Source organism: Orbicella franksi, chromosome 12, assembly GCF_964199315.1.
Source record: "Orbicella franksi chromosome 12, jaOrbFran1.1, whole genome shotgun sequence".
NCBI lineage: Eukaryota > Metazoa > Cnidaria > Anthozoa > Scleractinia > Merulinidae > Orbicella > Orbicella franksi.
In genome coordinates this window covers 14,324,383-14,338,761 of record NC_138156.1, presented here as the reverse complement: position 1 = coordinate 14,338,761, position 14,379 = coordinate 14,324,383, and the positions used below count along the sequence as shown (strand labels likewise).

General features: G+C 36.1%; 2 protein-coding genes across 4 annotated transcripts in view; one reads left to right on the top strand and one right to left on the bottom strand.

Annotated features, from left to right (window-relative positions):
* Positions 1-5,164, bottom strand: part of LOC145462388 (A-kinase anchor protein 10, mitochondrial-like) — a 77,106-nt gene extending 71,942 nt beyond the window's left edge. Inside the window, exons 1-2 of one of the 3 annotated variants that reach the window (XM_081445902.1) lie at positions 5,074-5,161; positions 3,174-3,237 (exon numbers count right to left, since the gene is read on the bottom strand). Coding sequence is in view for 1 of the 3 variants with exons in the window: in XM_081445899.1 (XP_081302025.1) it covers positions 5,074-5,107 (34 nt within the window). In the remaining 2 variants the exon portion in view is untranslated. Of the gene's footprint in view, positions 1-3,173; positions 3,473-5,073 lie in introns of those variants that run through there. The other 2 variants (XM_081445899.1, XM_081445901.1) reach the window with 2 other exon arrangements.
* Positions 5,165-5,620: 456 nt separating this feature from the next.
* On the top strand, positions 5,621-13,227 carry LOC145462482 (LHFPL tetraspan subfamily member 6 protein-like). Its single transcript, XM_081446019.1, has 3 exons — positions 5,621-5,711; positions 9,485-9,889; positions 10,380-13,227. Exons 2-3 carry the CDS (start codon positions 9,487-9,489, stop codon positions 10,601-10,603), a joined length of 627 nt encoding a protein of 208 aa, XP_081302145.1. The 5' UTR covers positions 5,621-5,711; positions 9,485-9,486; the 3' UTR covers positions 10,604-13,227.
* The last annotated feature ends 1,152 nt before the right edge of the window (positions 13,228-14,379 follow it).

Sequence of the window (14,379 nt, the reverse complement as noted above, 5' to 3'; positions counted from 1 at the left end):
ATTTCTTCATCCAATCACAATCGCGAAACTACTTTCTCACACGTGGGAAAAGCGTTTCATCCAATCAGAAATCAGCTGTCAAAATGAGACAGTCAGTTCTCAAAGCGTTCGCGTTGCTGTTGGCGCCTCTTCAATCTTCATGCACAGAGGTTTGTAGAGTTTCCACAAGTTTACTCCAGTTTTCTCACAAATTAGCTATAAACCACAGACAGTGGTGGAAAGTTCGAACAGGTCTATCGCTCTAGATAAACGCAGTAAAAGGTATATCCAGGAATAGACAAACAAAAAGACTCAAGCACAAACCTAACGACACGTTAAGGTTAGCTTGCTTTGCAAATTCCTCACCCAGAAGGAAGAGGCAAGAAAAGTTTTAAAGATGGCACATATACTGTAAGCATTATCGACGAAAAAGAGTTTTACCAAGCATAGAAATGTCTGGAAGCAGGGCAAGGGAAACAAATCAAACATGGCTGAAGCGTTGACTTGCATGACAAGGTGAACATTCTGTATGAAAAATATTTACACTAGACGGTTTTTGAAGAAGCAAAAAAGTGCTTGCCCTCAGACGTTCTGCCAAATGAAGGGTGAAAATCTGGTTGAGGGTGAAAATCTCAGTAAGTATAAAATAAACAAATTACAACATGGAAAGTGCTTTGTACGGTATTTACACACAAGTTTTCTGATACAAAAACGAGTGCGTAAATACTGTACGGCGCACTTTCCATAAAGTAATCTATATATACAAGAATCATAGCATTTTAATTGGAAATTTAATAACACGCTACTAAAAGACAATGAGTATATTAACTTAATTAAAAGTAACTACCCCTCCCTTCAAGAAAAATACCGAAACGTTGCGAACCGTCAGTTATACTGAGAACTACTGAAAATGGAAATAAGAAGTACGACAATTGCCTATTCCAAAAAGAAAAAGCTCAATTTGAGAAACCACGAAATTATCATTCAATGCAAATTAGGAGAGCTAGATAAAGAAATTTGTAATAATGAAAATTCAGATGACGATATTCTAATGGAGTTCGAAAACCTTAAAAAAAGAACTAACTGAAATCTATTCTGTAAAGGGAAAAGAGGCAATGTTCAGATCAAAAACCAGGTGGATTGAGAATGGCGAGAAACCAACAAAATACTTCTTCAATTTGGAAGAACAGAATCATGAGAAAAAGATTATAACCCAGCTTAAAACAACAGATGGTGAAACTATCTCTGATATGACTAAGATAAACAAGGAAATAGAAAATTATTACAAGAATTTCCTGACCTCTAGAATCTCGCAAAAAAAAAAACGACTATGAGGATCACTTTGCTTCATTCACCTCGAACCTACAAAATCCAAAATTATGCCAAGACGAAGTAAGTGAACTCGAACATGACCTGACGAAAGACGAATTGTTAAATGCCTTAAAAGGCTTCCAACCCAGCAAAACTCCAGGTGACAACGGTTTTACAAATGAATTTTATGAAACTTACTTCAAACTTTTATGGAGAAATCTCATCGACTCTTTTAATGAAGGCTTTCAAACAGGCAAGCTATCTATATCTCAGAGGCGAGGAATTATATCGCTTATACCAAAGGACGAAAATAATCTTATGGTTTTAAGTGACTGGCAGCCAATAACATTGCTTAATGTCAACTACAAAATACTTGCTAGAGCCATTGCAAAAAGAATAGAACCGAAACTGCCAAAATTGGTTCACTCAGATCAAACGGGCTTTGTAAAAGCACGATATATCGGCCAAAACATGAGCCTTTTAAATGACCTAATGGAATTCACTGAATCAAGTCAATTTCCTGGTATATTGCTGTTCATAGACTTTGAAAAAGCCTTTGATACGTTGGAATGGTTTTTTATCCAACACGCGCTAAAATTTTTCAATTTTGGCCCAAACATTCGGAAATGGATCACGATACTTTATAGTGATGTTGAGAGCGGGGTTACTAATGGAGGATACATGACTAACTATTTCCGGGTGTCAAGAGGCGCAAGGCAAGGATGCCCTCTGAGTCCGTTATTATTCATTCTAAGCATAGAAATTCTGGCACAAAAAATACGTCAAAATCCTAAAATTATGGGTATTGAACTACCTTATTCCTGTGAAGTTAAACTAAGTCAATTTGCTGATAACACTACATTAATATGCAAGGACACCTCGTCCTTGCATGAAAGTATGTCGGTATTGAGGAAGTTTGGCGATATATCAGGTTTAAAGCCAAACAGCAAAAAGACAGAGGCTCTGTGGATAGGCTCATTGAAAAACAGTAAAACTAAACCCCTTGAAATAAATGTCTGCGTTGATCCAATTAAAATCCTAGGAACATACATTTCACATGACAGCGATAAAAACAATAACCTGAATTTCTTTCTAAAACTCCAAAAGATGGAAACCAAATTAAACTACTCACTAAAACGTTAGGAATCTCAAAATTGGTATATAAGGCCTTGATTTTAACTGTTCCACAAGAAGTTCTTAAAGGAGACCAAACGAAACTTTTTAATTTTTTATGGAAAAACAAAAAAGATAAAATTAAAAGAGAAGTTCCTTTTCAAGAAATGAGAAAAGGTGGTCTTAATTTTCCAAATTTTGCTGTGACAGTTAAAGTGCTCCGTTTAAGCTAGATCGGAAGACTGTTAGAAAAAAACCCTTCTACTGATGCTTGGAAAGCTATTCCAAATGCTTTTTTCAATAAGTATAGAGGTCTCAACTTCTTACTCAAGTGCAATTACAATACAAAGAAGTTAGACAAAAGTGTATCGTTATTCTACTTAGAAATGCTAGATTACTTGAAGGAATTACGCCAGGTCAACCAAGATAGCTACGAAAGTGACCTTATTCTTTGGAATAACCAAGACATAACCATTGAAGGCAAATTGCTTTTTTGGAAGAGGTGGACCGAAAATGGAATTTATTACATTCATGATATTTTTAATGAAAATGGTAATTTTCTTACTTTTGAAGAATTCAATTGAAGGTACAATATGTCAACAAATTTTTTCAACTTTTTTCAAATCCTTGCATCTATTCTACCAAACCTCAAATCCAAGGCTTCTTCTACGCTAAGACCTAAGAATTCTGTTGTCGATAATTCTGACTTTTTTGACTTTTCCACTGAAAAATCGGTTTTTCTCTCTAAAATGAAATGCAAAGACTACTACCTTCTGTTCCAAGAAAAATTAGAGGTTACACCTACAGCTGTCAAGTCTTGGGCCCAACATTACTCTGGCATAGAAGATAAATGGGAAAGGTTATTCAAAAATATACCTCACCTCTTGGCCGACAACAAATTGAGACAATTCTTCTTTAAACTATTACACCGTATTTTAGTGACCAAAAAGGAGCTTAAGAGGTTCAAAATATCCGAAAGTGAAGATTGCTTTTTCTGTAACAATGCTGATTGCTTGGAACATGCATTTCTGGAGTGTCCTGCTGGCCTAAACTCCTTTCAAAAAGTTCAATAATGAACACAGAGTTAACTTTACACCATCTAAAATACAGCTACTATTTAAGGACTATGATCTTCCCCCAAATACAAGCCCAAACCTCACCCAGAAGTTTGGGATTTTAGTACTGCAAACTCCAAAATATTATTATTATTGCAAAATGTTGGAAAAAACTTCAATTTTCTCGAATTGATGTCAGCACTATCTTTGCAATGGAAAGCTGAAAAATGCGAAATTTAAACTAATTAATTCAATCTACATTATATAGTCAGTCTCAGTGGCAAAATCAGTACTATTGTTATAATACTATTATACTACTATTGTTATAATATGAATGTAAGAAGCATCAGTAATGGTATTAGTATCGTAACTTAAAAAGGTTAAATGTATTGTTTTGTAGAGTAAATTATGCAACTTTTAGTATTGTGAGTAGCATGTGTAATTGCATCGTATTGTTAATTAGAGTAAGTAGTGTTAGTAGTTGTATTACTGCTGTAAATAGTTATCACTTCTGTAATTAGTAGTTGTAGTACTGTTGTACAAAATAATAATATTAACAATATAAAAAAAATAGCGTTATAATCAGTGTTTCTGCCAGAGCATGCTATTGCAGGAATCCCACGCTGCAATCAGAGATGGCCCCCAGAAAAAACGAGAAAAGGAAAATGAGAGAAGTCTTTTACAAAACTTCGGGCTTAACACAGGCATAGTGTTTTAAAAGCCATCCCAGGGCTCAAAGTTGCGACTGATACGGTTGCCGATGCAACTAACATTTCATTCTTGGCAACCAAAATTTCTGGTTTAGTCGCCATAATGGCGAACTACATTTCTCTGTGTTGACAATCAATAATGGCTATTTTGTCACACATTATGTCTTTCTAGAAAATCATATTGAAAGATCTTTGCTTCTAAAACATTCAACATAAGAATAGAAGTCAATCTGTCGTTTTGCTTTGCTGCAGTATTAATCCTCATCACCCTACAATGCATTGCAAACCCTTGATCATTGACTACTTTATGTATGCCTAAGGATTGCTCTCTTGTAATGCATGGATCCTTCATACTAGTATCTAATTCAAAAGAAACTTTATTGAGTAGAAACACTTCAAAAAGCACTTATTAAATTTTATCATAGATCCTTATAAACTACTTTATTTTCCTTGGTACCCTGATGCATTTTTTCCTTTTGTAGTTTTCAATTTATTGGTCCCTTTCCTAAAAAATTGGCCCCTAAAAAAGGTCTTTAGGGACCACTTTGGCACTCAAGTAAAATTTTCTGGCTGAAATACTGTATAATCATTATAGAGATGTCACATTTTTAAATCAAAATCAAAAAAATGACGGACTGTTTTTGCTAATGTTCACAGTGAATAGAAAAGAGACCGGTTCACAACACATGTACATGCACGTTAAAGAAGCATGCAAGCCTTAAATTAATGCCGACCTTGATATTAATTGATACACAGGAAGGTATCGAGTGAGACAAAATGCACTTGCTGGACGTTATGCAAGAAAGTTCGGTAACATGGAAAACCTCCTTCGGAAAGCTGATAACTTAGCTTACTTTACTTGTGTACAGTATTTATTTAATTGCATGCATGCACAGTGCATTTACCTGTGGCTGATGGTTTCCGTGAAAATCGCAGCATTCGATCAAACAAATCTCTTCAATATTCTTGGCAAATAATGCTCAGTCTTTAAAGCAGAGGATAAAGTTGTCTTCATCGAAGAAAACGTTTGGAAATGTGGGGATTTCCGCCTTGTTGTCTTTCGAAGACAGCCATTGATACTCTCGAAATATAAACTGCTGCCCTCCATCAAATTGAACGCGGGAGCAAATTACGTACCACTGGGCCGAGTTCGGAATTCTCTCGGTCAAAATAATTGGGGAGGACTTGAAAAGACTGCCAGAACAAAGAGTGTGTGAGAACGAGATATATTATCAAGATGACAGGTCGCAGTGACCTCTGTCTTCGCGGAACAAAAGGTTCGTAGCGGGAACATCTTTGATCAAAATTGAGTGGCAACCTGAACGGAAATCCGCGAATTTCAGAAAGCCACAATAGATCTCGATTGTTCAATGATGAAAGTAAGCTTACATTGAGAACGGTCTTGTTTTCCCTGTCGCGCGGGTGAGTGAGCCTGTTGTGCAAGACTTGTAATTAAAAGGATATTGACGCATACGGACGGCTGCTGACACTGATTGCTTTTGTAATTCGCCAGTCTCGCTCGTCAGCTGTGTTCAGTCTGCAGGTTCGTCCAGTTAAGTTTATTCTACTTATCTGTGTTGATTTGTTTTAAGCGTTTCGAATCCAGTATTTTAGGGTACTTCACCACTTTGCGGGTTCCCATCCAGTTGCTGAAATTCCATTGTTTCAATGTTTGCGAAACGCTCAAGTGTCGATTTCTGGCTCATATTCGAGGTCGCTTCAAAGACGTCATTAAATTTGTAACTTAACGAGAGGTAAACGTAAATTTAGCTTCAAGACACCCGTTATACAGTTAAGAGTCTTTCATGCGTGCAAATGCGATTCGTTGATAATCGTTCTCACTTTTCGCTGTATGTGGAACAAGGCACTCGAGAGTAATCATCTTATAAATAAACAACAGCTTCCTACTGCTCTTTACCTGAAAATTTTGTGTTTCAATACGCGTGCCGGCATCCAATATTTTCGTGTGGCTTGTTTGTAACATTTAGCTTTGAAAGGTTTCCCGCAGTATTTCGATTCGTCTTTATTCGTAAGCGTCCTAACAGGCTCGATGAAATATGAGAAAGAAGATTTGATTGTCGCACCTACTGTTTCGTGTTAACGGGATATCTTGAGAAAACTCTTAAATTTTCACCACACATTGCCCTCTGACCACCACATTATGAAAGCGAGTAACAATCAAGTTACACAGAGTTTTTGCACGCGCGGAAAAGTTGTATTCTTGAAAATAAGTATACATCGTTGGGACAAAAAATATACAGTCGAACCCCCATTAAGCGGCCACCTATTAAACGGCCAACCCAATTAGGCAGCCAGTCCCGATGAGGTTTTTTCTATTTTTTTACCTCTATTAAGCGGCCAACCCCTTTTAAGCGACCACTATCCATTTCCCCGAGGGTGGCCGTTTAATATGTGTTGAACTGTATTTCGAATCGATATAACTTTGGTTGAATGCGTTGATATTTTAAATGACTTCATGAATAATAAATTCACGTTTTTTATGGACGGTCCAAGCTACTAAATGGCTTCTTGTGATTAACCTAGAAGACCGACAAAGTACAGCAATCAAATGGCCGTCGATAAAACCAGGAACATGGAACAACCCTGAACATGATGGAACATCAAAAAATTATAATAATTATGAGCAAAATATGTAAAATTAAATTTTCAAAAATAAAATAAACAAGAATAAACTGGTATGAGCTCGAAATATGAAAATATATTTTTGGAGGTAGGGGAGTCGGTAGGGAAGAGGTAGGGAGCATTGGATATTCATTCAACTGACGACAATGAGTGCAGGCTCCTCTTCTTTCCTGCCAATTGCGTCGTGTGGCTTTACAGTACTCTGTTTTTTAACACAAACATGAACTATTCAGACAATGGTTTCCCGGTGTTTGTCTGAGCATCATACAGAGTTGCTTGTCAAGTCAGTAGCCATACTTTTGTCACTGTTCCATCTTCATGTTGCAATTATCATCCCTGGTTTGCGTGCTCTCCTCTAGGAATGCCTGGCACTATGACCCACTAAGTGCAGACTCAGCCTTTCTGGAAGCCCGAGTAACAAGCAAGTTATTATTACTAAATTATCAGAGCTCAAGCAGTCCAAACTAGTTTAGACAAGAAACTCAGTGCCGAAGAATTTTTATTTCTATCTTGTGGAGAAACTATTTCTTCATGAGAAGTCATGTGAACAAATATCTTTGAACTGATGTAATGAATTAAATAAAGAAATCACACTAGTATACCCATATTTTTTGGCCTGATAAAAGAGTTTGAATGCCACCATCCTGTGATTTTCTATGAAGAACCAAATCTGGGAATAAGGGACGGTCACGTGATTAAACTGATAGCCAACGACTGGAAGGAATGGGTTAGTCTTCTAATCACTCGTTCCAGTCATTTTCATTTTTCTTTCTTTTTTTTTGTTCTTTTTTTTATGTTTTTTGTTTTGGTTTGTTTTGTTTTGTGTCTTTTATTCCAAGCTAATACCAGTTTATTTTTAATTTAATTTTTGAACATTTAATTTTACATATTTTTCTCATAATTTATTAGTACGCTGGACAAAACCATTCTGGATCATCGTTTTACAACAAAAAATTAAAACAATTAAAGTGACACATATAATTTCGTGATTGTCTTAAACTTAACTAAATTCCACACATGGAAACTTATTTTTATATCGATCACGCAAGAAAGGCTTGCTTTACACCTCGTCCAAATTTGGTAACTGAGTCACAAAAGTATGCAAAATCATGTGATTTCTAAGAGAAAGAGTCACATTTGGAGTGTTGTTTTGCGAAAGAACTCTCTACATGTTGGTGGATTTTTTTGTCAAGATTTTGTCAAGAAAGCATGAGAAAGACTTAACTTATTTGGCCACTGAAATACGATACTGTCTTCTGAAACTTATCTTCTTTGAATTCTTTAACTGTTCTTGCTACAAGATTGGTCTTTTATTTGCTGATTCTATCTTTCAGATAGCTGCCTTTAGCTTGCACTTTGTACAAGTCACAATTGCACAGAATACTGCTGTGTTAAAGCATCGTCAGCCAAGAACCTCAGACACTGCTATTTGTGCTTTTAAAAACATTTCCAGACCTGTTTGTGGGCTCATCTACCAAGAGCTTGCCATTTTCTCGCATTTTCTTGCATAACAGCTTGAAATAACTTTGTTTGGTTTGTCTTGTGGTCGTTCAGTGGTAGCATCACAACTTGAATTTTTGATTCTCTAAACCGCAGATGCATCACAGGATTATAGTGCTGTTCAGACAGATTATTGCTCCTTCCTTATGTCATCTTGTGGAACTCATGCAAAAAATCCACAAACACGTAATGATGTTCTTCGCACAACAACACTGGTCTAACACTATGATGTCGATGAAAACCATAACTATTTTTTTCTCAGAAATCGCACAATTTTCCGTACCGCAAATTTAGATACGCTGTAACGCAAGTCTTTTTTGCGTGAACTATATGAAAATAACTTTCCATGTGTGGAATTTAATAAGGTTTAAGACAATCACATTACACTGCATCGCTTTGCTTGTTTTAATTTTTAGTCATAAAACGTCGATCCAGAACAGTTTTGTTCAGCGTGCTATTATAATTATTCAATGTTGTGGAATGTTCCGGAATGTTCCATGTTCCGGTTTTTATCGATGCACCAATCAAAATGCTTAGTGCTTCCAAATGGTTCATTGTTTGTTCAAGCTCACGCACGCTCTAGATCAAAGCTACAAAAATATTATTTTGCACAGCGCCTTCAATTAACAATTTTGAGACGATTTAGAGTAGGAAGCCTTGGGCAACAGGCCACATTAAATATAAACCAATACAACATCGTTTAGTGTTCCAAAATTAATCCACCTGTCACTCCACAAACAAGCTTTAGTAAATCCTGCTCAATGTTGTGACAATGCTTGATTTTATTTACGTTTGTGCTTAAAACATAAAGCTGTTTGTTCCACTGGTGTATATGAAAATTTAATAACCCTCGGTAAATAAGTGCGAATGTTGCAATCTATAGTTTTATTAATTTAGATGTCATGTTGGTGGCTTTTTCTTGGAATTAAACCACTAAATTGTCAAGAAATTTCATTTGACTCAAAACAACAAAGAAACACTTTTGTGCTCAAAAATAAATTAGAGATCAAATTAGAATCATGCAAGTATAACACACAGATATAACATGATCTGGAAACATTAACAAAAGTGAAATTCCATTGTTGGAAGAATTAAGTTGAATTTCCTGTAAAAACAATTTCACAATGAATCTTGTCATTAAAATTGTAATGTTTTTATTTTCTCTTGATGCAGATATGTCAGCCATTTCAGTGTTGTGGACAATTGTCTCCCTTGTTCTACTATTCACATGCTCTATAGCATTATTTTCACCATTTTGGCATGAATACATCCCTGATCCCATGTCAACAAACAACAGTGAGTCGTTTATAGCATTTGGACTGTTACGATTTTGCCTCCAAGAGCAATTTGTGACCTTGCAAGAGATAAATGCATGGAGAGACGTAAGGTACTGCTCATTTTATGACAGGATTTTTCCTGGAATCCCCTCTGTGTTCTGGAAAGTAGCTGTCAATACTCATGCACTTGCACTGGTTTTCCTGTTGGTTGCCATACTGCTGGCGCACATTTTGTGTTGTCGGAAATTCCTTTGTGGAAAATTGCTCTTTGCAATTGCTGGGGTTATGCAGAGTATTGCAGGTAATTAACTCACCAAATCTGAGTAGTCTTTACGCAGTTATTTTACTTCGAGGGCACAAGATGCATCCTTATGCCTCATGAACTTATACGCCATACTTTGGCTGTTGTTATTTTGAAAGGAGACAATATTATTTTCCAAATGTGCAGTTCCAGCCCATGGAAGGTCATTGGAAAACTTGAGGAATTGGGGCACAAGGGCCAAATTTTATACAGAAAGGAATGAAGCTAAACAAATGACTGACAGCAAAAGTCCTTTTGTGGGGGGAATGGATATTTTCCAAAACACACATGTATGTAGTGGTTGTCAGGAGCTTTCTATCTTTCTTATATACCAGTGTTAGTTTCAACTTATTTTATATGACTTTATCCTTGTCCCCATTGTTCATGCCATTTTGAATGTTATAAGAATGTGTGCCACTTCTACTACTGATGGTAATGCATTTAAATGTTATTAACAATTACCAAATGCTATCATAATTGTCTTTTGCAGTGGTTCTCCTGTTAGTCAGCCTTATTTTGTACCCATTCGGTTTAAACTCTGAATTTGTTAAGCAGCAGTGTGGCTCTTCAAGTGGATATTTCAACTCAGGGACATGTCAAATTGCTTGGGGCTATTTACTAGCTATTGTCAGTACAGGTCTTCTTCTATTCTGTCCTATGATTGCATACCATCTTTCAGTTGCAACACCAAGATCAAAAGCAACTGTAGTTTAACTTACAATACCCAGAAGAACTCCACAAGACATTTTTTATGGTCTCACGCCCAAGTACTTTGATGGACAAACATTGTGGGCGAGTTGCAACAACACCAAGTATTGTTGATGGGGATTTCCAGCTGTGCAGAACATTGTTTATATACATGATACCAAAATATGCAATTGTATTCTGCTGAACGTATTTAGTTAACCCATGAATTAACAATAACTCTTGTAGTATTAAGTCTGGCAAATGCCACACTCAATGAAATTGTTTTTCTCTATAATAGAAGATATGAAATAATTAATTAACCCACTATCAAGTCATACCTGTTTCAACACGTATATGTAGGTATTCTTTGGGAAAAGTAACTTACTACCTGCGATTCTGATTTCAAGATTCAGATGTTTTGGATCTCAATTTGTTAGTTGTAACTCAAAGTCAGTCTTGTTTCATATACACTTAATATAAGTTAGTTTGCTCTGTAAGTTTGTATCATGCATTCCTTGCTTGAGATTTTAAAATCCATTGATTTAAATTAGAATTACTAAGACCCCAGTTCAGTTAGGGTCAATTGGTATCAAAACAGGATGTCTTCATCTGACTTGCATTATTCAGAAATGCCTCATTAAGATAAATGGCTTTCAAATTTTGATCAACATTGTCTGGGTGTTCGTCGCAGAACTCTGGCAGCCCAAAGGGCTGTCAAGCAGAGTACTCGTATAGGAAAGAAAAGGAAACCCATGAATTGATTTTCTCATGGTTATCATGGCTGGTGGTATTGCTCGTGGGCACGTACGCATGACGACGATGGTGGAGTTGCCCAAGGTGGCAGCCATACTTCAGTTAATAGGTTGACAGACATGTAACCTTGGTTTATACTGTTCTTCTTTGACATTGGACTTCCATGTTCTGGTCAACTGACACCTATCAAAACAATGAATCCACCAACTAGTATCACCTGACCATATTGCGGGCTCAAGTTTAGAGCTCATCAAGGTGACCCGTTTTTTTTTTTAAGTTGCTGACCAAGTGCTGGTTTTCGATAGGATCACGGGTTCATGTCAGGTTAACTTGGAGGCAGGTCTGGGTTGTTTAGAAGCCGGTCAATGCTAACCTAGGATAAAAATTTAACCAAATAATACATTTTTCTTGTATACAAAATAATGTGTTTCACTGGTTTTGTTTTGTGTATAACTTTTGAGATTATTCACGCTCAAAACAGATGGCCAAACAATATACACTAAACTACAAAGTTACAAAACTCAAATCAAAATTATCACTTATCCTGGGTTAGCTTAATTGGGCTCTGAACAACCCCGCCCAGGGGCTCCGCTTTCAGGTTAGGCTTGGCTAAATCCACATATTACTTACATGTAAAAATATAAAACAGTATTGTTGAACATAACCTACAGATTACAATATAACAATATATTCTGAAGATAAAGTATAGCTAACCTACACAAAAAACATCTTTTAAGGCATCATCTTTGTAGGTGTATATTTCAGTGTCGTAACTGGAGACATTTAAATTATCCCTTGCATCATACTACTTTCTTTATTTGACCATTTAGATGGATCAATTTCTAGGAATAGTTAACTTAATGTGTGGCAATAATGTAGTCTTACATATTGAGTACACATATAATAGACACCTAATTTCTCAAAACATTGCAGGACTTCGTAACCAAAATCTGTTTTCCCTATTTGTATGCAGGGTCTGTTCGGCCTACCTGTGCAAGGGACAGGTTGCTTTTCAAGTACATAAAATATTGTGTTTACAAGCTGAGCCATATGTAGATTTTATGCAATGTAGAAAATGTTATCCATTGGATACCAGTAGGCATATGTCCTCTGGTTGATATAACTGATCCCTGTAAACTTTGATAACATCATTAATACCATAAATTCTCCCGATTGTGGAACAGGAATTGATGAATTTTAGAGTATATAAATTAATGGTTTAATCATGTTAACAAAGGAAAACAAATAGTAATAAAAACTGTATAATAAAAAGGAAGGAGAGTGTTAACTCTTACCATTGGAACTATGTGTGAGCCATGAGACTATGCATTAATGTAAGTAATTGCAGGAAAACTGTTTTGTTTTTTTGTTGTTGTTGTTGTTGTTTTTAATTTTATTCTTTTTATTAAGCAGTATATACGTCATCGCTTGATGCTGGCATACGGCATTCCTTTGGATGATGTAAAGCACAATTTATTCTCCGGTGGAAGCAAAATGCACTCTAGGAGAAAACATAGGCATGCAAGGCGTGCAAGAGTAATTTTTTTGTGAACTGTAAGTCTCAGAGATAGGAGCATTCATGGAACTGTTTACAGTAATGATTTGATTGAGTTGACAAGTATTTTTGGTTGCGATGTACAGCAAAAAAGAAACTGAGAATTTATGATGTACATACGATGTTACTTCAGTAATGGTAAGATAACTAAATAGTAAGACATAAAATGTTTGACTGAACAAACTACAGTAATCTGACACGTCTCCAGATTAATGTAGATACCATGTTATTTTCTAACAGGCAATTTGATTTGTTCTTTGATACAACCCACACTGTAATTGGTGTGACACGCGCACATGCATAACTCCCTCACTCACCAATCACATAGCCCTTCTACGGGCTATATAGGGTATGGTTTTTCAGTCATTTTGGTCATAAATAGGGTATCGATTGTAGCTGATTTTCGTCATAAATAGGGTATGGTTTTTGCACTCTAGCCTTGATGTGGGTATGCTTTAAGAACAGGCCACTTTTTCGTCATTATCGAAAAGAAAATCAACAGAAGCCCTTCACAAATCTATATGTTTACAGTAATTTAACATTGGTTTGAACTAGGGAGCTAATTATAACGCAGGTCTGAAACAGGGTTTTGATTTAAGGGTCAGGGCGAAAATAAGGTTTCGAATTTTCGGTCAGGTCTTAAATAGGGTAAGGAATATCGCAGATTTTGGTCATAAATAGGGTAAGTGTTTTGGGAAGCGGGCCGCACACCCACACCCAATTTTTCTGGGAGTACCCCCTCGGGAGCCCTTCCAGCCCCCAAGAAGAATTTTTGCTCAAAAATACTCAAGTTAAGAGAACCTTTCGCATTTTATACAAGTCATAAGTTTATCCTTCTTACAAAACACAACGAAACAACACTACTTCACCAAAAATAGAAAGAAAGAGAAAAAAAACCTCTCTGACACGTTGAAAGTCTGATTTAATTAAATTGCACTTTAACTTCGTGCCACACTGCAGTCTTCAAAGAACATTTGAACAGTTTTCATACTTTTTACCTTTAAAAATATCAGACTGAAAAGAATGTCATAAAATGCCCATCAAATAAAAATATTAAACTGCTACTGCAGAGACGTAAAAACCGTCCAGAAATGAAAGCTTCCTTTTTGTTTAATATCCTGGGAACAATAGCTGATAACTTGTCAGCTCTAATTGAATTTACTCCCATATAAAAACAAAAGTGCTAAGTTACCATTTGTAACTAAGATAGCAAACATCTCGTGGGAACAAGGTGACGATTTGTCAGCTCTAATTGAATTTACTCCCTTGTGAAAAACAAGAGTACATGTCAAATTACCCTTTGTAACTAAAAAGTAAAAATATCTCGTTATATTTGCATGCAACAAGAACAAAACAATCATTACCTGCACTTACTATGGTAAACGTTGGAACTGCTTCAAATCTAAATAGTCTCCTCTCCTCTAAAACGTGTACTAAGAACTAGAAGCGCTGATTTGTGACCTCTAATTGAATTTACTCCTCGTGAAAAACAAAA